The sequence below is a fragment of the Prunus mume genome, linkage group LG2, assembly GCF_029339155.1.
Source record: "Prunus mume cultivar Tortuosa linkage group LG2, ASM2933915v1, whole genome shotgun sequence".
In the NCBI taxonomy this organism is placed as follows: Eukaryota; Viridiplantae; Streptophyta; class Magnoliopsida; order Rosales; family Rosaceae; genus Prunus; species Prunus mume.
Genome location: NC_142699.1, coordinates 103,342 through 124,931, shown reverse-complemented (window position 1 = coordinate 124,931; position 21,590 = coordinate 103,342). Strand labels below are relative to the sequence as shown.

Genomic DNA, 21,590 nt, shown 5'->3' with positions numbered 1-21,590 from the left:
TATTTTTTTGTTCCATTCCAGAGTCGATTAGCTGCATATGAGATGAGTAAGAAGTAATCCCTCATTTTTTAAAATACATAAATAGGGAAATCCAAGAACAGGAAAAGTCTCTGGTTATCAAAAAAACTGTACGTGAGAGTTTCCCTTCTGAAAAAAAGACGGTTTGACATCAAACGTCCACTAAATACAGATTCTGCGAAAGTTACGCCGATTAACTAAAGATCGAAAAGCATCTCTCTATACATGAGGAAATTCAGAGGTAAAACTTTTCGTCAATAACCGGCAAAATCAATCCATTGCTGCGCATGCGCCTGTCAAAACCAACAATACAATGGCAAAAATCATAAGCACTTCAAGGGAATGTGGATTGCAAATCATATCCGCATTCTAATGAATATATCAGTAAAGATTCCTAATGCATGTTCTAAAGCTTTAAAATTCATGCAAATTAAGCCTACAATCCTAAAAATGAGACCCAATTATAAATCCAAAGTCACCTTACTATGAGTAACAGTAGATTTTTAACATCTCATTAACTCAAACAGCATGTTATGTCAAAATTGAATAAATGGAAGCTTTAAAGGATACATTTAATTAACCGGGGAGTTTTACAAGTGCAAGACAGCCCCCTCACATCACTTACATATTCAATCAAGGAAGACCACAAAGAGGATTATAACTGAGTCAGTGCAGCAAATGCAAGCATAGAATTAGATTTAAACATAACAACATTTCTAGATATAAATTAAGGAACTTAAAACCGAGCCTCACCATAGCGTGCAATGGCATTACTCTAAAAATAGGGCCATCAAGTGTTTCTAATTCCATATCAATCAGAAACATTTTCTGCATCAGCAATTCCATAACACCATCAGTAACCCACACACTTTTATATTAGAAGTGATTCTGAGTGTGATGTCTCTGTTGAGCTCTTTGTACTCTCCAGAAGATGGATTGATGTGCCAAAAACTGCCATTTTCTCCGTCAAGTTCTTCAGGGCCTCATGTTTGTTTGCCAGTTCCATAAGAACCTTGATCATTCTGAATGAAACATTACCGGGGTTTTTTACACTGATGGACTATACAATCCCACTTAAGTTAATCCCCTTCTTTACCAAACATGGGTTTTAAGTATTATATAGCACAGTCCAGTCCAGTGAGGCATAGTGAGGCATACCAAACATGCCCTAGGTTAATGCCCCTTTTCTACCATCTGCAAGAGGCACCTTTCTGCTTCCATTAGTTTTCCCAAATCACAAAGCAAATCAAACAGCACATCAGATACCAATATATAAGAATCGAAACCCTTCTCTACCATATCATTCCACAGCTGTAATGCCATAGCTGCCTTTTCTTGCCTCCTAAACAACCTGATCAGGAACATACAAGACTGCGTATTTGGAAGGCACCCTGTATGCATCATTCTGCCATACACACTCCATGAGCTTTGCAAGTCTTTTGACTAGAAGAAAACCCTAAAGAACAAATTGTATATAGTTGCATTTAGACTCAAACCCTTACTCATCATTGCATCCATCAACCCATAAGCATAACCAAGCCTCTTTGCAATGCAAAAATTCCTAATGGCAGCATTGTATGCTGCAACATCTGGGTAGCATCCACACTCGTTCATTTCCTTCAATACATCTCTGGCTTTATTGGGCTGACCAACCAACCCCAATCCCCCAAGTATACTGGTATAGGTGAACACAGCAGGTGATATATTCTCATCACGCATTTGCTCTACCACCTTATACGCCTTGTTTATTTCTCTTACAATAAACATCAACCAAACAATTGTATGAAACGATATCAGGTTCCACGCCCATCTCCCTCATCTCCGTATAGAATCCCTCAGCTTCCTCAGATGACTTCCACCTGGATAAAAATATTACAAATTTATAAATAAACCCAATCCTAGACATGTATTTATAAAAAAACCCAAACACTATTTAAACATAGAAACACACCCAAAATCAACCCCAAAATCAACAATTGTATATTTTTTGGGTGTGTTTATAAATGAGTTTTGAGTGTGTGTAATGATGGGTTTTGGGTGTGTTTATAAAGTGTTTTGGATGTTGGGTTTTTTTATAATTTCAGCCCCCATTTTGGGTGTTTTAGTAAAACTCCCTAAAAATATATTGAAAGTTTGCAAATTAGGCCTAAAGTTATGCTTCAAACTATGATACACATTCCTAGCATCTGTTATACACTTCTCCTGACAAAGAGTCCTCAACAGAGAATTGAAACAAGTTGTATCGAATTCGGGCACAAGCTTCTTGAACTTTCTAAAAGACTCCACAGTTTGCCTAACCGAACAAACTTTAGCGATCCTAGCTAAAACAACCATTACAGTCCGTGGGGTTATCAAATTTCTATTCTTATACTTAATGTCAACTAAGACCTCCCAAGTTTTTTCAAACATTCGACTTCTTCCTAATATATAAAGCATAGTATCTAGTGAAAGGGCACTGTGATAAAACCTTCTTCTGTTCCCAGTGTAATTGAAAACCTCCAAAGCTTGTAAAGGGTTTCCATGGCTGAACCTAACCCGTTTTAGAACCTTATCAAACAATCATTTGAGAGGAAAACTCCACTTGATTTCAATGCTTGCTTCAAGTTTTTAGAATGGTTCCGGCAACTGACTATACGAAAAACAGTCTCAATGTCATCGTTAGTTGAGCTTCCAGAGCAGAGTAACCGAGAGAGAAACAAAACTGGGTTTTGCGAGATGTACTTGAATAATGGTGATTGGGATGAGAGGGGCTTCACTGTTATTGTCATCATCTTTGTTGAAATGGCGCTGAAGGAAGAAATTGAAGCTCTATTTTACAATTAGCAGGAAAGATGGCTCTCAACTCTCTAGCTAAGCAATGCTATGTGTGTTGGAAAGAGAAACTCATTGAGATGAAGTTTGAAAACGGAGGGGGAAGAATTGAAGGAAAAATAATTCAGCAAGGAAACACATTGAACACCTATAGAAAAAAAAAAAAAAAAAACCATTACTCTCAATTGTTTTACCAACTGGAATCTAGAATAGCAGCCATGATCTCCTAAATTCTACCCATGGCATATAGACTACATAACATGCATGATGCATTACATTTCATCTGCAGCCTAAAAGAATCAAACACAATAAAAGGAAACAACAACGGCAAGAAAATGTAATTAAATGTCCCATGCAACAAAAAACTCAAATAGAGACAGACGCTCTAAAATACAAAGAGTGAAATCATTAGAAATTTCCGAGAAAATATATGTCCCTAAGTAATTCAGTAATTCTAAACTAATAAAATTATGAAACAGTAATCATAGACAGTCAGTTACGAAGATGGAAACCAATTCACTAGTAAAAACAGCATGCATATAGTTTATGCCTAGTTTGAATTTCAATTCACAAGCCCCAATTTCAATGTCAAAAACCCTAAACCGAAGTCCAATTTGATTTCACACAAAAGGCCTAATTTAATTTCAATTTTACCAAAAAAACACTAATTGAAGGAGAGAATCTGAGAAAGTTTACCTGAGAGAGAGTTCATTAACCCAAGCTGCTTTGAGATTCAATCGAAGGTGACACAGAGGCTGAGAGGATGGTGATGAGAGAGAGAGTTAGAGAGGCTGAGATGCCAACCTAAAACACGAGATGAGAGAGATGAGAGCGGAAGCTTACCTGAATCTTGAGAGAGATGCTGCCAGATACTGAGAGTGAGAGAGTGAGCGCCGAGCAGAAATGAAGGAGAGGTCGTTCGATGAGGCCACAAAAGAAAAAAAACCGCCAAAACCCCACAGCCCAAAACAAAAGAAAAGAAAAGTAAAAAACAAAAAGAAAAAGAAAAAAGAAAAAACACCCAACAGCCCGTAAGTCCCCTCCCTCCTCTCTCGCTATCTGCAAAACCCTACCAAAACCCTAACTCCTCCTTACCCAAAAAAAAAAATAAAAAAATCCACTTTACTCTTTCATTGATGTTTTCAAAGCATACAAGCAGTGTTGGTGAAGCTGTGGTGCTGGGGTTTCTTAATTAGGTTACCATCCATGGCCATAGATAGCGGAACTAAGGAGCAGTCGCACAAGGAACATAGGTCCAGGCAGTCGGGTTCCAAGGCCGACAAGAAGAAGCGTGACGCTTCTTCCCAAAGCGGCAAGAAGCAAAACCCAAAGGCATTTGCTTTTAGCTCAACTGTGAAAGCCAAGCGTCTTCAATCTCGCTCCGTGGAGAAAGAGCAGCGCAGGCTTCATGTCCCAACCATTGATCGTTCCTATGGCGAACAACCTCCATATGTTGTTCTGGTGCATGGACCTCCCAAGGTAATATCTTACCGCTTCTCCCTCAAACTGCTGTTAATTTGTTCAGACCAATTTTTTTGTTTTAATTCCTCATTGTTGATTTCTAGGTTGGCAAGTCTTTGTTGATTAAGTCTCTTGTGAAGCATTATACCAAGCATAGTTTACCAGAGGTTCGAGGCCCGATTACCATTGTTTCAGGTGCCTTGATTCATTCATTGCAATGATTTGATTTAGTTTGATTTAGATTGAGCACTGTTCGTTAAATTCTTGATTGATTGCTTCTGTTAGGGAAGCAAAGGCGGGTGCAGTTTGTGGAGTGCCCAAATGATATCAATGGTATGATTGATGCTGCAAAGTTTGCTGATTTAGCACTACTTCTAATCGACGGAAGCTATGGTTTTGAAATGGTGAGACTTGAGACGATTGATCTTGTTACCTTTTCTTCTACTGTCTCCACTTGGATGGTTTAAACTTCAATGGAAATCCTGATGCCAACAAAAATTGTACCCCATTCGTCTTAGAATGTTTATGAATTGAACTCCTGTCATACGTATCAAACAAACACACAAGTGTGCGCGCATCATAGAAGTCATTATTATGTATCCCGAGATGACTCTGCGTAAATATTTATTCAGTGGATGTTCTGGGTTTTTTGATACATCATTTGTTACATATTTCAATTCCTTTATCGGACTGATCACATTATCCATCAATATGATATCTGAGACATTAATATTATAATATTGTATTGGCTTTATTTCCTTTTACAGGAGACATTTGAATTCCTGAACATATTGCAAGTTCATGGCTTCCCAAAGGTTATGGGAGTTCTTACTCACCTTGACAAGTTTAAAGATGTAAAGAAATTGAAGAAAACAAAGCAGCACCTCAAACATCGTTTCTGGACTGAAATATATGATGGAGCTAAATTGTTTTATTTATCTGGTCTCATTCATGGAAAGTAAGTTGTCACTCTCTGTACTGGATGATCCAGTCACTTGCGAAAGTTGACAACTATTATGAGTTGCATTTTTTTTTGTTAGCTAACTTACCTCTGCTTTAATGAACAGGTATGTCAAACGTGAAATTCACAATCTGGCACGTTTCATATCTGTTATGAAGTTCCATCCTTTATCTTGGCGAACTGCTCATCCTTATGTTTTAGTAGATCGTTTTGAAGATGTCACTCCTCCTGAAAAAGTGCGTTTGAATAATAAATGCGATAGAAATGTCACACTGTACGGTTATTTGCGGGGCTGTAACATGAAAAAAGGAACAAAGGTACGTGCTTGACTTATAGAGCTCTTGGCTTATTTCCCTTAGAAATTTATGTAAACAGACGAGTTTAATTGGAAGGAAAGCTGATAACCCAGGTCTATGTTAAGAGAGGTCCATTAATGCTCTCCATGAATTCCGAATGCAGGGATGAAGCCATAAATTTCTTTTAGTGGGGCAACTCCAAACAATAAAACTAGAAGGAAAATATTTGACAAAAGAATTAAAAACTAAGGGTATTGATTCATAGTACTTTTCATGCAATACACATACAGTTGTCCTCAATATAAATGTTTTCATGTTACCAGAGCAAATTTTCAGTTGAATATATTTTGGAGAATAGATAACTAAATTATAATAGAGTGAATAAACAAGCTTTAATAAAAAATGTGAAACGGGTTAATTATATAAAATTGTACAGCAACTTAAAGCTGTAAAGAACAATCCATGAAGGATGAAAAAGGAAAGGGGCTTTTTGTTGAGGGAGTGTGCAATGAGGGGTTGATTGCTCCATCCATGCATGAAGGGCACACTAGTGTTAATGGAACCGGAGACTTGTAGGTTTTTTTTTTTTCCGGTGTTCCTTTTTATTTTTTTTTTTTTCATTCATCATTATATTTATATTTCTCAGAATGAATAGAAATTGGAGTCATAGTCTCGTAGGGAAGGCAGCAAACTCTGAAAATATGATTCATAGATGGATTATCTTGCTGTTTAATTTTTAACGATATATTGTTGTCTGATTTGCATTGTGCATCAGATTCATATTGCAGGTGTTGGGGATTACAGTTTAGCTGGTATGACAGGCTTAGCTGATCCTTGTCCCTTACCCTCAGCTGCCAAAAAGAAGGGACTGCGTGATAAGGAAAAATTGTTTTATGCACCCATGTCTGGACTTGGGGATCTCCTGTATGATAAAGATGCTGTCTATATAAACATAAATGACCACTTTGTCCAGTTTTCCAACATTGATGAAAAGGGTGAAGCAACAAATGAAGGTTAATTTTTTTTTTCTGTATGCATATTTGTATGTGTCGGTAACATTTGGAACGATACATATATTTATTTTGATTCCATGGTGTATATCAGTTGCAATCTCTCCCTAGTTTATTTTTTGAAGCGGAAAAATCTCTTTCTTGAATGACACATTTTTCTATTTCTCTTCTTGCAACTGCCATCAATTTCATCACTTGATACTCGTGTTCCTGTGTAACAGGCAAGTGCCAAGATGTGGGTGTGGCTTTGGTAAAATCTCTTCAGAACACAAAATATTCAGTTGATGAAAAGTTAGAGGAGAGCTTCATTAATCTATTTAGTCGGAAGCCTAATTTATTGTCAAAGGCTCAAAGTGATGGAAAAGATACTGATGAATCTAGAGAACATATTGGTAGAATAGAGTCTTTTGAGGAATATCAGTCTGGGGAAGCAACCAAAGGTGAAGGTTCTGCCGAAGAAAGTGATGCGGAGGATTTTGACGGTTCAGAATCAGAATCTTCAGATAAGAATGAAGCAGCTCATAAAGATGCATCGGATCACGATGCTACTCTTAAAGATCACCTGAAGGAACATGTTGAGTTTCATGATGGAAGGTCAAGGAGAAAAGTTATCTTTGGAAATGACCTTGATCGTAACGATATGGAGGTGAACAAAGCTAAACTCATCATCTCTGTTGAATAGAACCATCATTTGGAGAAAAATATGTTGTTTGTGTTTGGTTTGTGTTTGTCTGTCTCACGTTACAGGCAAATATTGAAGTTCACTTGCTGAGGCTTATACACATTAAACAGCTCTTATTTTTTTGCCACTTTGGTTATTAGAGTTATAAGATAACTTCAATAACTATTGAATTTAATAATTTAATCTTCTATTGAATTTCTTATTTTTTACTTTATTTCATGTCTGATCCTCATGGATTACTTGGTCATGATTTTCTGATACTAAACATGTACATTCTGAATTGAACGTTTGATAAATGTATAATAGATGTTATACTTATTAATACTTCTCTAGTTGTCATATCTTCTTCACCTTTCAGCTTATGGATATGAATATAATTAGCGAAAACCAGAAATGTGTGTACATTTAGCATCCATGATCTAGTTAATAATACTCATGTTCTATGCATATTCTTCGATTATAGGATTCAGATTTAGAGGCTGAAGATGACGGCAATGACAACAATGAGGATGATATTCATGCATCTTCTGGTTCAGAGTCTTCAGAGGAAGATGAAGATATTCATGAAACAGATGGTAAATTTAAATTTCCAATTTTTTTAATGTTGTAATATTCTTATGTTCTGAGCAAGAAGAACTATGCTTATCTTTTGTATTAGATACAACGTTTTTGGGTGAACGGTCCTATATTATGTATGTTGATAAAAACTAAGATTTATAAGAAAATGGTATATAACTGAAAATGTCATCCATCAATTGCTTACATATTTTAATGTCTCAATTCTTAGATGAGATGGGAAACATTGCAAAGTGGAAAGAATCTTTGGTAGAAAGGACTTCCTCAAGACAAATTATTAACCTTATGCAACTTGTATATGGGAAATCTACATCGACACAAGCAACTTCTATCAATGAAGAACATGATGGTAGTGCAGATGATGAAAGTGATGGAGATGACTTTTTTAAGCCAAAAGGAGAAGGAAACAAGGTTTGTTTGAGACACTGCTTGTTTATATCTCACAGTAAGATGTGCATGCTTTAACATCAAAGGGATTTATATATCTTTCCAATCTCAACAAAATTATTGGGATAACCTCCATAACTGAAGTGAGCGCTGTCATATTATCATTTTTGTTCGTTTATTCCAGAAACATGGAGGAATAGAAGGCGGAAATTGGAATGTTGAGGACTGTTCCAAATTCACAAATTATTCGAATCTCAAAGACTGGAAAGAGGAAAAGCTTAGGGTGGGTATTCGTGATCGTTTTGTTACTGGTGATTGGTCGAAAGCTTCTCAAAGAAATCAAGCTGCTGAGGCTAAAGTTGAAGATGATGATGCTGTGTATGGTGACTTTGAAGATTTAGAAACTGGGGAGAAGCATGATGGGAATCATTCCGATGATGCAAGCAATGATGCACACCAAAAGGAAGATGATTTGGCCAAAGAGGAGAGGAGGCTGAAAAAGCTTGCGCTTCGTGCAAAGTTTGATGCTCAATATCCTTTTCACTAAAAATATTTTCTTTATATACTTTTCAAAGAATTACATATTGCTTTTCCACCATAAAAACCAAGGAAGAATTTTGTTGATTGTTTTTTCCACTGAGTTTGGAATTGGATTAAGCTGGGATAGTTTCTTGGTTATATATTGCATTTGTCCATATATGATGCTCTAATAGTAATTCTGTGTGTATGCGAGCATTTTTATTTTCGGTTTGGTTGTATGTACTGTGTTGCATTGGTAGATAAATTCTGAAATTACTTTTGTGCCCTTAATTTGATATACGTTTGATGGAGCTGAGTCATCTGAAGAGGAGCTTGAGAATAAACACGAAGGCAAATTTGGTAGAGATCAATCCAAAGAAAGTGGCTATTTTGATAAGGTAAACTTTCTCGCATATTTAAGATTGTTTTGTGCAGTCCAAGGTAGTGGGATCTCATGCCTGGTTCTTCCAGCTGAAGGATGAGATTGAACTTCGGAAGCAAATGAATATAGCTGAACTCAATGACCTGGATGAGGCCACCCGATTAGAGATAGAGGGTTTCCGGACAGGGACTTACCTAAGGTTGGAGGTTCATGATGTCCCTTATGAGATGGTTGAATATTTTGACCCCTGCCATCCTATTTTGGTTGGAGGAATTGGTCTTGGTGAAGAAAATGTCGGACACATGCAGGTTAGTGTACATTAGAAATATTCACATTTTACTGTTTGTTTGTTTGTTTGTTTTGTTTTATACTAGTCCTCCCTGCTGCATGTGTAAGATAGCTCCCCTATTTTATGATACTGAATAGTCAATGGGTGGTCGTATTTTAATCAAACTATTATATTATTCATAGGGCCTTTTTAGACAATTAGACAACTTAGACACAAAAAAAGTATTGGGTGAAATCAATGATTTAAAAGGTGCAGGCGTCCACGATTTCGCGTCGAGGCGCCTCTGGTGGCACGATTTACAGTTGAGGCGCACTGGAGCGTATGTGAGGCGTGTGGCGATGCTTGTGAGGAGGGAGAGAGGAAGGAGAAGATAACTTGGTGCTGTGCAACCGCAAAGAAGATGATGATCTGGCTTAATTTTTTTTTATATAACTAACGATGTCGTTGGCATAAAACAGGTTTTGTAAATGAGGCTTAAGCATAGTATTAAAATGGGCTTTGGGTCTTAAGCAAATAGTATTAAAATGGGCTTTTTGGGAAAAAAAGGGCATTTCTTTTAAACTAGCATGTGAGGCCTAAGCCCAATAACTGAAACAAGCTATACAGGGCCTAGAAAAATATAAAGAACCAGAAAAGAATGCCCAAGGATGCTATACTATTTTTATAATTTTACATTTAATATATGTTTATATATTTATCATTTAATAATTTTGAAAAAAAAACCCAAAATGCTTATGCCTCAACGCTGCTAGGCGCCTCGCAAAGCTTTCGGTAAAACGCATTGCTTTACGCCTTCGCGTTTTAAAACATTGGGTGAAATACAGTGACACCCTAACAGGAGCTCACTTTATATTATAGATAGATGGATAGCAATGATAGGCTATTATATTATTAACCACTGGTGTTGCTACCAGTTCTTTTGTGAATTTGAAATTGCATTATTGTTTAATAGACTTCTTTGCCTTTTGAAATTTACTGAAAACTAGCACTTACTGCTCTTATTAACTTGTTACATTAATTTTCACTTTCAAAGAAAATGACTTGTCATTTACTCTACGGGTCCCAATTATATTTAAAATATGATAAAGCTTGAAGTGAGTGAAGGCTGCTTCTCTGATAAATGCAAACCAATGTATAGATCAAACTAATGGATTCCTAATGATTTCTGCACATAGAAAGAGCCAGATTAGAATTTTTTGCCTCATTTACTTTAACACGACATGTAGGAGCTAGATGTTAAAACATGTTAAGGTCATAATTGGCAGTCGCTCTTGGTGATAGCTTACTTAGAGCATGCACAGTTGGGGGGTGTGTAAAGCCACTTTTACATCCCTTTACACTCCGGGGTGTAAATACGTTTTGCTCAAATGGGAAACGATGTAAAGCCACTTTTACATCCCCTTTTCTTCATTTTTCCTCTCTTTTCTTGGGTGGGTCCTGCCTGCAAAAGATGTAAAAATAGATGCAAATGTGCATTTTATTTTACATCTCCATGGTGGTGATGTATGTTTACAACCCTTTACATCTCCTCATTGGAGATGATTCCGGTGATAAGGGATGTATATTTAACATACACCCCCTTATACACCCTCCCATTGTGGATGCTCTTACTCTTTCATTGCACATGATCCCCTATGGGCTCAATGTTCTTGCATATTTGAAGAATTTTTATCTCATCAGATGTCTTGTTCCCTTTATCCCAGGCCAGGTTAAAGCGGCATAGGTGGCACAAGAAAGTACTTAAGACTAGCGATCCTATTATTGTTTCTATCGGGTGGAGGCGGTACCAAACAATACCTGTTTATGCTATTGAAGATCGTAATGGAAGGCATCGCATGCTTAAGTACACTCCTGAACACATGCATTGCCTTGCAATGTTTTGGGGCCCTCTTGCCCCTCCTAATACTGGTGTGGTTGCTTTCCAGAATTTATCAAACAATCAGGTTTGACATGTTTCTTTCGTTTCTTCTTCTTTTTTCTTCCTTCTTTTTATTTTTATTTTTTATGTTTCTTAAAATCCCTTCGAAATTTTTAGGATTGGCATAGGGAAAGCTTTGAATATTTTCCATATGAGATTTATCTAATGAGGACTAAGTTGAGGGTCACATGTGAGGCCCACTTTTCAATGAGATCGAAAGGGAACGGTTTAAACCATGGAATTACTAAATGGTGTTCCAATCTGATCTGCAGACCACTTTGTAAATCAATAATTGTGTTTCCTTTTATTTCTTAAATTCTATATTAAGTGTTTTTTTAATAAATATTTTTCTTAGGTTGTGTACTGCGCCTTTTGGTCAAAGAGTCTACTTTCAGTGCCACCTCTCTCGTTCCCATGCATGTGTTATTTATTTATGTCTTTTCATTTAACTTTTTTGAATTTTATGTTTATACCTTTTTCTTCATTAGCTACATTCGTTGGTCTGGCAGGTGCAGTTTAGGATCACAGCAACTGCTGTTGTGCTTGAGTTCAACCACGCATCACGAATAGTGAAGAAACTCAAACTAGTTGGTCACCCCTGCAAGATCTTCAAGAACACTGCACTTGTAAAAGATATGTTTACGTCAGATCTTGAAATAGCTCGATTTGAAGGAGCTGCTGTTCGAACTGTCAGTGGCATTCGGGGGCAGGTGAAAAAGGTATGCTTGTTTGATGTTTATGTCATATATTGTTTGTGTGCAGTTTTTATTTGTCCATGTGGATTTTGCCAGTTTAATATTCATTCTGGCAATTAAACTCTTCCATACCATATATGAAAGCATGAATAGAGCCATCGTCTAATTGGAATGATTTTCATTTCATCTTTACTCTTGAGCTGGTGTTGTTACTGCATAGTGCATATATATAGGTAACAGAAACATATGCGTATTAGCAACCTTCATTGTAATTAAAGTTCTGAGCGTGGATAGGCATATTTCCTCATATGATCCATGATGCTATTTTAATTAACTTTGAATAACTTTAATCTCGACAGGCTGCAAAAGAAGAAATTGGTAACCAACCGAAAAAGATGGGTGGACAACCAAAAGAAGGGATAGCTAGGTGCACCTTTGAGGATAAAATTAAGATGAGTGACATTGTTTTTTTGCGTGCTTGGACCCAAGTTGAAGTTCCTCAGTTTTACAACCCATTGACGACATCACTGCAACCTCGTGATAAGACCTGGCAAGGGATGAAAACTACTGCTGAATTGAGGAGAGAACATAATATTCCTATTCCTGTTAACAAAGATTCACTGTACAAGGTAATCTATGATATGAGGGACTTACAGTGAGGCTGCTTATTGCAGTGGTACATGGTTTCTCTCAATTCTGCCGCGGCAGTACTGCTTGTTTTCTTTCTTCAGTTTTTGTGTGTTATCCAACGGTACTTAATTTCATGTTCTTGTGTCAACAGCCCATTGAAAGGAAGCTGAAGAAGTTCAACCCATTGGTGGTTCCTAAGTCATTGCAGGCTGCTTTACCATTTGCTTCAAAGCCTAAGGATATACCCAGTAGAGGAAGGCCACTTCTTGAAAATAGAAGAGCTGTTGTCATGGAACCTCATGAACGGAAAGTTCATGCTCTTGTTCAACATCTTCGATTAATTAGAAATGAGAAGGTATGCACCTTAAGACAATTATTGTGTTTGAACCATCGTGCCAAGTGCATAATTGATGGTTAAATTTGTTGGAGAGCCAAATTGGGTAAGTAACACTAATGCACAGCCACACTTAGAGAGACCCCACACTGGTAGAGGCACTCCAAAAAGATTAATTTACCTTCCAAGATCTTGATGGAGGACTTTTTCTGTGGTTACAAATTAACTTTGTTTGGCAATCGGTAGCTGTTTGGAAATGTTTGTTTGAATAGCCGCATTAAATTTAAATTGGGGGAGGATTGCTTTTGAGTTTTGACGCATGGAACTTGCATAAACACCTTTGAGGCAAACCTCAGACTTTCTGGAGAGTGACACCAATTTTAATTTATATTTATTCTGGAGAAAACTTGTAGGGCTAGTCTAGAGTGCAATTATGCTATGAGGACCTTATTTGTCTTTTTTGTTATGTTGCCCTTACACCAGAGCGCATACACAGCTGGTATTTTATGGTGTGACAATATTATGCCACAGAGTGTCCCTTATCATCACCCTATTATTTTTTAAAGTATTTTAACTTCACTTTGGCTCTTGCAGATAAAGAAGCGCAAGCTAAAGGATGATAAAAAAAGGAAAGAAATTGAAGTGCATAAAGCCAAAGAAGAGCAATTGTCGAAAAAGCGCCAGAGAGAAGAACGACGAGAGAGATATCGGGAGCAAGACAAACTGAAGAAAAAAATCAGGAGAAATGCAGAGGACTGATGGATGCACAAACTTTTGCCAACTGTTTCTGTGTCTTGAGTTAACTAGGTCAGTGTGCTGCCGGAAAAGAAAACGCGGTAGATACTCTAGGATTTGATACTCTCACAGAAACATGACCTCAGGGATTGCTGAGATCAAAACGACTTGTGGGAATTGTCAATATGCAATTTGTATTCATAACGTTCAACATGCATCATATGTTCATTCTTTGGCATCCAAGTACGTGGTTTTTTAGGTACATTGGATTGGATGAGACCATGAAATTAAAATGTCATTTTATATCGTAGGGTTCAAATAGCTACATTTATAGAAAGCTTTGATGCAATTAAATACAATACATGTTAGACCTCATCTACTTTTATTCTCATCAGCTGGTCTAGTGGCATTTACTGACAGGAGAACAATTTTGGGTGAGGCTGCCGCGCACAGAAACACTCGATACAAATATTAGCCAACACAGACATAATATACCAAACCAAATGACAAGTTTCATTCCACCAAAAAAAAAATGACAACTTTTTTTCACCTTTTATTTTCTATCTACTTATATATATAGTGGAAGAATGGTAACAATACGAATAAGCAGATTAATATCCAAGTATGTTCAAGCTTCCTTGGGCTGCAGGAAACTTAAGCAGTAGTTTCAAGAAATGGATAATCAGTGTAACCAATAACCGGATCAGATGTATAGAATGTCTCTCGGTTGTACTTATTTAGAGGAGCATTAAGCTCAAATCTCCTGGGCAAATCTGGATTAGCCAAGAACCAACGTCCATAAGCAATAAGATCTGCATGGCCCTTTGCCACAGCATTGTTCCCATCTTCCCTGTCAAAACCACCAGCAGCAATGAAGGTGCCTTTGAAAGCTTCTCTCATGGGCAGAAGACTGTAAGGGGTTTCACTTTTGTCTCCAACTGTCTTCATTCTTGGCTCAACCACATGGCAGTACAGGATCCCGTATTTGTTCAAGGATTTGGCCATATAAAGGCCTAATGCTTTCGGATTCGAATCCCCTGATTCCATATAGTCGGCAAATGGAGATAATCTAATTCCAACTTTATCTGCTCCTATCTCATTAGCAACAGCTTCAACGATTTCCAGGGGGAACCGGCAACGATTCTCCAGCGATCCACCATATTCATCTGTTCGATCGTTCACTTGGTCTTTCATAAACTGATCAATCAGGTAGCCATGTGCCCCATGAATTTCAACCCCATCAAAGCCTATATATCAGCCAAGCATTTTCCATTCAGCGAAGATGTTACAAAGTTAAAATTAGACAAAACTGAATCATATGATTACAAAGTTAAAACATTAAACAATATGAGACTCTAAACCAACACAATTCAATTATTCAAGAATCAATCTGGCGTGTTTTTCGTTAATAGCTACATTTGGCTTATGAATTATGTTCCATTTTTATTTCTTGCAAATCTTATTTTATATTTACCAGCTTCGATAGCATTCCTTGCAGCAAGTCTAAAATCATTGACAATTTGTGGAATCTCATCTGTCCTTAATCGTCTTGGAGGTGTGTATTCAGCAAGAGCAGCGCCATTAGTTAGTATTTGTGAGGTTAGTGGCTTGTCAGTAGAAGAGATTGGAGTTTGTCCCCTTGGCTGGAAACCTGCAAGCAAAGAGAGAGAGACAGAGACAGAAACAGAATCACAATCTGAGCTCAATACATTATGGTCATGAAAAATCAGCTTGCTGATGCTTCAATGGTCTAATTGCTCATAAGTCTTCCTATTATAGAAGTGAAGTCATAAAGGTGAAAGACGAAATGCACCGCTATTTGAAACCCTCCCTGGATGCATAATCTGACAGAAGAAGACACCGCCTTTAGCATGAACAGCATCAACAATCGGTTTCCAAGCTTCAACTTGCTCCGTTGTCCATAAACCAGGATTATTCACCCACCTTGAGATATTAAATTTATGTAATTAATTTCATTGAAAAAACCAAACGTAAAAGAAAATGGAAAGCTACTCTTCTTAAAATTACCCTTGATCTGTGTCAGAAACAAAAGTGGCTTCAGCTATGAGAAGTCCCCCTTGAGAAGTTCTCTGAGAGTAGTATAAGATGGCATGTGGCTGTGGAATATTATTGTATGATCTCATTCTACCCAGTGGTGGTAAAACAATTCTGGAAAAGGCAGAGAAAATAAATTAGAGATACAATAGAGTAAAAGAAGATGACATGTGGATGAGAAACAAATTACAAATATAAGCATCGATCTTTCCTGGTAGGAAACTATCACAACTATATAACTACATCACCTGTGATAGCTTTAAAAGAGAACAACATAACTAGCCCCGGCAAATAATTATCATAAATATTTAAGAAAAATAAGCAAGAGTTAAACCATTATGAAATGATCAAGGCGGAAAGGACAATAAAATGCATGGTGAAAGAAACTGCTGATATAGGTAAACAACTTCATTTGGCAGACATAAGAAGTAAAATTCTTTTTCTTGTTAGCCAACTCGGATTTTCCACAAACGCCAGCTTCTAACTTCTAAGTGGACTAAACTGTTTGTGCAGGAGGGGCAAGAGCTCCTAGTGAGGCTCAAGAAATCCTTGTCGGAAGAGGTGGAGTTGCGGGACCGTGCCATCTTTGAAAAGTGAGAGTGTTGTAATGGGTGGGTTACCTTGACTTAGAACTCTCCAAGATGGAGATCGTTGGTGTAGGTGGCTAAATACAAGTCATGATGTGTAAGTCCCACAATGGAGAATACTCTCCTAATTGTACCTAAGTGGTTAAGGTCGGGACAATACATGGTGTGGACAAGTAGTGGACTCCTAATTGGCATGGTGGTACCAACAAACCCATTTTAAGCAGAACAAGGTCATGCCATGGCCAATTTGTGCGACAACAAAATGACCCAAGATACAGATTTAGAAAAACAGATCGCCAGCTTGCAGCAATATCTAATCAATAATGCAATGTACAAGAGATTTAAGTACCTATGAGAAAGGTTGAACTTTCCCATTTTGTAAGGAGTATGGAGAGGAATTGTGGGAGGTTGAGCAGGCATGTTATCTTGCACTTTTAGGGAGAGTGCAACTGCTTGTCCAGTTATAGAGAGAGCCTCACACTTTTAGGCTCCCAAAAATGTACTTGGTATTCTTTCAAGTATCTAAAACAACGACTGTTACTTGGGTATTCTTATAATAATTCCTTACGCATACATAGTTGATCAATTTGCTTATTGCAATAATTTCTCTTAGACATTTTTCAGGAATTAATTTTTTTGAAACAACTAAAGCATGCAGATTAAACAAAACAACAAACCTCATATAGCCTTTGAGCAACTTGATGACACTTGAAGGTGAATTAAAATGAAACTTGGGGTCATATTCACTCTTCCCTCCCTCCCATGCCATGAAAAGAGCTCCAGTAACTACGAAAAGAAAATCCTGTGCCATGAAAATTTGATAGGAGACCTAGTGACATTAGAATTTGACAACTAGCAATCACAAATACAAGCATTTATTTAAATTACATAGGATTACTTCACATACTGTTGAAAAAACTTACTCATTTTAGGTAAAAGCTTCATCGAAATCAGTCAAACAAAGCAGGACAAGTTCCCTTGATGGTGTATCCCTGCTTTCCAGTCATCCGGCATAGAATGTGAGGTCTGAATTTATTTTCTGCAGTTTGGATGACCAGAAATTATCTTTATTTAAGTTGCTTATGCTCTAAAATCCAGAGATTTAACAAAACAAACATCAAAGCACTGCAGCTGGCCAAGAGGAATAAGTTTTACTTTTTGTACAAAACATAAAAAGGAAAGTACCTTTCATACTCATTTGAAAAATCCTCTTTATAGAAAAATGATGATATATGCGAACAATTTAGCAGGAAGAAAAATACATAGCGAGTGGTGAAAATAATCAAAATTTCAGTTATTGGAACTTCCGTAGGCTGACTTTTGATGGTTTACATCACTCTGTTTGCTTCAGCAGTCTCTGAAATGATGACACATACATAGTTGATCAATTAATTCTTGCAATCATTTATTAATTTTTCAATTCGGGAATTAAATTTTTTGAGGAACAACTAAAGCATGCAGATTAAACAAAACATGAAACCTCGTGTGGCATAATAAGTAAATGAATTTATTAATACTAGCTAATTGAAAATTAACTCCAGAGATTTAACAAAACAAACATCAAAGCACCTTTTTTTTCGGGGATAAATGGGGGCCCAAGCCCAGTAACGAAAGGAATTCAACAGAAATTAATCAATCTAGACCTACTAAAGTAGGTAGTTCCTCAGAGTATATTTTACGAATTAATGACACAAAGAAAGTTTTGCAAATCATCAATACAACAGTAGATTAGTTATATATACCTTAAAAATAAGGTGTTCACAAAATTTATGATGATAGTTGGAATTCATACATAAGTATGTAAATAATTAAGAGATTGCTAGAGCTCAATTACCTGATAATGCGGATGTTTGGGATCGTAGCAGAAATCTTGGCCCACTCTCCATTGCCTTCTTGGTAACGCTCTGAAAGTCTCTCAGATCCAGTGATGCGAAGAGTCTGCAGTGGTGTTTTGAAGAGGAAGTCTGGCAGTGCTTTTAGCGAATAGCAGCCAAAAATTTGTAACTCAGAAAGGCATGGCATGATTGTAATTTCAGAATCCTCTTTCGTCCACTCTTCCACGCCTTCCCACTCTTCCCAATTCCACATTTCGTGAAAGTTGAGTTGTTCCAATTTTGGGAATGATATCTGGGGTGATCTGATTCTGAATGAGGTTTCATCTTCTAATCCCAAAAATTCAACACCGACCTTTCTCACTCCTTTCATCTCGTCCATGGTCTCGTCTATGGTCAGTCTTTCAAGGCACTCCAATTTCCCAAGAGGCCAAAGTTCACACTGTGTCACCCCAACAAGAAAAAGGAATCTCAAATTTTTTAAAGACTGAATCCAATTGGGCCACGTGGTGCCATTATGATGCAGAATCTCTAAAGATTCCAAATCTGGATGCGGTCGCAAGGCATTCAGTATTTCTACACTACTACTACTACTGTTCGTCTGCCTTTTAAAATTAACGGTGAGATCAAATAGCTTTTTGTCCCACAATTGTGCTTTCTCAACCTCGCTCTTATCTGTCGCATCCCCCACAAGTTGTATTTTCAGACTTCCCTCAAGGTTCAAGTTTCTCAGATCCCCAATTTGGAATGCTTCATCGTTGTTGCCATCACAGTGACACAAATCTAGTGTTTGTAAACTTGTTAATCTCCCTATCCCTTTGGGGAACGGCACCAGATGCCAACACCCTTCAACATAGAGATGCTTTAAGTTAATCAAGTTTCCCATGTTTTCAGGCAATTTTTTAAGTTTAGTGCACATCTCAAGGCGCAAGGTTGACAAATTGTACAAACCACAAATAGTGTCTGGTAATTTCTCCAAATAATAATTGTGAGACAAATCAATATGCCTCAAATGTATTAATTCACCAATCTCTTCTGGGAGTTCTTTCATGGAATTACGACTCAAATTTAATGTCCTAAGACATTTCAATTGTAAAATTAAATTTGAGTCTATGGTAGTAATTCTTGAATCAAAAGATGCGAGCGTGCGAAGATTTTTGCAATTGTAAGATGAGATAAAAAGTGGAAATGGACCTTCTGGAACATATCTCAAGGTCAAATGATGAAGCTTATCACCCAATACCTTTGATTCGCTGGTAGTTTCCTCTCCATGATCCATAATCAAACACTCATTCTTGGTGAGAAATTGTACAAAGTCATGCACAATATCATGCATTTTGCAAGTAATGGTACCAGTGTCTGGATCTTTTTGAAAATCTTGGAAAAATGACCGTGCCACTAAGTTGTCAAAAATTGCATCACCTGCTGTTCCCTTTTCTTTATTCCTTTTTGAAATAACATAGTCTTGTGCCATCCAAAGTTCAATCAAACAATCTCGTTCAAACTTGTAATCTTTTGGAAAAGTAGCACAATATAAAAGGCAACATTTAATTGTTGGGGCCAAATCATAATAGCTTAGGAACAGGGGTTGGAAAACTTCTTGCTCGACCTTCTCTAGATCCCATATCTTACTATTCAAAACTTCTTTCCATTCTCTTTTCGTTCTCTTATTCTGCATGAGACTACCTAAAGTCTTTGCAGCAAGAGGCAAACCTTTACACTTCTTTACAATTTTCTTACTAATATCTTCAAATGCCTTAGACTCATCTACATCCCCATCAGGAAAGGCCATATGATTGAAGATTGCCAAACAATATTCATCACTCAACCCTCCCAGATTGATCATGTTTCTTGTTGCTCTCATCATAATAGCAACCTCATGTTTTCTTGTGGTCACCAATATTCTGCTGCCTTCAGCACCACTTTGCATTAATGGTACCTTTAATTTTTCCCACTTTTCACGATCATCGGTCCATACATCATCCAGGACAAGGAGAAACCTTTTGCCCTGGATGGATCTAGACATACATTGCAAGACCTCATCCAACTCATTTAAATTTGGGGCGTCTTTACCAATAATGGCTTTGGCAATCTTAATCTCATCAAAAGGGTCTGAAACACAAACCCATTTCCTCATATCAAAACGGGATTTGACTTGGTCATCATTATAGGCTAGTTGGGTCAAAGTGGTCTTACCCATGCCTCCCATCCCTACAATAGGGATGATAAGGAGCCCCTTCCCTTCCGCACTACTATCACTCAACAAGTTTGTTATCAAAACCTTTTTTTCATTTTCTCGACCAAATATCTCAGATATATCGACAAAAGATGCAGTTTGAGGTCGTTGTGGTTGTTGAGGTTGTTGAATGCCTAATTCTTTGCTTTGAAACTGGTACTTTTTTCTTTCCTCATAAACCTCAGTTAACTTATCATTCAGATCTTTTATTTTCAGAGCAATGTCACGGTGAAAAATCACCCGACTGACGTTGCCAAAACAAAAGCAATGGGAGAAACTAGAGAAACGTACCTTCTTCTTTGTAACAAAAGCATTTGGATCACCTTCGCTTTCTTGCTTCTCAACTTGTTGTTTGAGAATGTCTGTGTTCCACTCATCCAGCACATCCACCATCTGGTAGGATATATCTTTGAGCTCATCCAACCAGATTTTGACAGCTTGATCCGTCACTTGGCGTTGCTCTGCATCCTCAAGCACAGCTCGAATTACTCGGAGAGTCCGAGTGAATTTCTCAACATCTTCCTTAACGTTCAAAACATGTTTCAACTCTCCTTCCACGTATTCATAGGTTATCGAGACCAACCGTTCTAGCAGCACGGAAATGAGAGCATCAGCCATTGTTTTTAGCTTTAGAAATTGGTTGAGAGCAGTGTTTAGGAACAAGAACTGATTGCAGGATGATTGCAGTAAGTCTTCAAGGCAAACTCCAAGTCAATTATATGATAAGATATGTAATAATATGAGGCTCGTGGGTGTTCCACTACTGTGCCAGCCTGTCATTCTTGACCTTATCATACAAGACAAGATTAACGACAACGACTTGTCAAGATTGTCATTTATTAAATTTGAACCCAAGACTTTCTTCAATAATATTGAAACTGAATGGAACTAATTTTTTTTTATTTTTTTTATTTTTATACAAACAATAATGGGGGATAAAACTAATTTGAAAGGCTCAATATTCCAAGTGGCAGTTATATGTATAGATATAGATAATGAATAACAAATTCCACTTTTGTAAGCAAAATACACCACACAGACCGAAATTAAAGATGGGCATCAGTGACACTTGCACTTTTCCAATGGTCCAACAAGTTGATGTATCTAACCGTCCAAAAAGTAATAATTCATCAAATTTCTTACATCAATAATTTAGATTTTTTTTTTTTGGTCGAA

The 21,590-nt window shown here is 37.2% G+C and overlaps 3 protein-coding genes and 1 pseudogene across 8 annotated transcripts; 1 reads left to right on the top strand and 3 right to left on the bottom strand.

The window, feature by feature from the left end:
- Positions 1 to 1,066: 1,066 nt before the first annotated feature.
- On the bottom strand, positions 1,067 to 4,037 carry LOC103319325 (putative pentatricopeptide repeat-containing protein At1g02420; annotated as a pseudogene). Its single transcript, XR_016124213.1, has 4 exons — positions 3,983 to 4,037; positions 3,673 to 3,884; positions 3,526 to 3,584; positions 1,067 to 1,877 (listed from the first exon to the last, which is right to left on the bottom strand). The product of XR_016124213.1 is annotated as a putative pentatricopeptide repeat-containing protein At1g02420 (transcript).
- On the top strand, positions 3,853 to 14,079 carry LOC103319324 (uncharacterized). Its single transcript, XM_008220853.3, has 17 exons — positions 3,853 to 4,308; positions 4,395 to 4,485; positions 4,576 to 4,694; positions 5,058 to 5,248; positions 5,358 to 5,568; positions 6,323 to 6,560; positions 6,779 to 7,203; positions 7,703 to 7,814; positions 8,027 to 8,226; positions 8,387 to 8,733; positions 9,023 to 9,119; positions 9,193 to 9,411; positions 11,096 to 11,335; positions 11,820 to 12,029; positions 12,365 to 12,634; positions 12,787 to 12,990; positions 13,564 to 14,079. Exons 1-17 carry the CDS (start codon positions 4,036 to 4,038, stop codon positions 13,726 to 13,728), a joined length of 3,612 nt encoding a protein of 1,203 aa, XP_008219075.2. The 5' UTR covers positions 3,853 to 4,035; the 3' UTR covers positions 13,729 to 14,079.
- Positions 14,080 to 14,196: 117 nt separating this feature from the next.
- On the bottom strand, positions 14,197 to 17,555 carry LOC148919364 (12-oxophytodienoate reductase 2-like). Of its 5 annotated transcripts, XM_089047291.1 has the most exons (7): positions 17,532 to 17,555; positions 17,270 to 17,385; positions 17,024 to 17,132; positions 15,733 to 15,873; positions 15,518 to 15,648; positions 15,179 to 15,355; positions 14,197 to 14,951 (listed from the first exon to the last, which is right to left on the bottom strand). In XM_089047291.1, exons 2-7 carry the CDS (start codon positions 17,289 to 17,291, stop codon positions 14,359 to 14,361), a joined length of 1,173 nt encoding a protein of 390 aa, XP_088903417.1. In that variant the 5' UTR covers positions 17,292 to 17,385; positions 17,532 to 17,555; the 3' UTR covers positions 14,197 to 14,358. The 5 variants fall into 5 exon arrangements, with proteins under 5 accessions (XP_088903417.1, XP_088903418.1, XP_088903419.1 ...); XM_089047292.1 differs by lacking the exon at positions 17,532 to 17,555 and having other exon boundaries at positions 17,024 to 17,148; positions 17,270 to 17,285; XM_089047293.1 differs by lacking the exons at positions 17,024 to 17,132; positions 17,270 to 17,385; positions 17,532 to 17,555 and adding an exon at positions 16,696 to 16,824.
- On the bottom strand, positions 17,434 to 21,130 carry LOC103319321 (disease resistance protein RGA2-like). Its single transcript, XM_089047290.1, has 3 exons — positions 18,181 to 21,130; positions 17,609 to 17,703; positions 17,434 to 17,477 (listed from the first exon to the last, which is right to left on the bottom strand). The coding sequence occupies exons 1-2, from the start codon at positions 21,030 to 21,032 to the stop codon at positions 17,694 to 17,696; spliced, it is 2,862 nt and encodes a 953-aa protein (XP_088903416.1). The 5' UTR covers positions 21,033 to 21,130; the 3' UTR covers positions 17,434 to 17,477; positions 17,609 to 17,693.
- Positions 21,131 to 21,590: the final 460 nt, after the last annotated feature.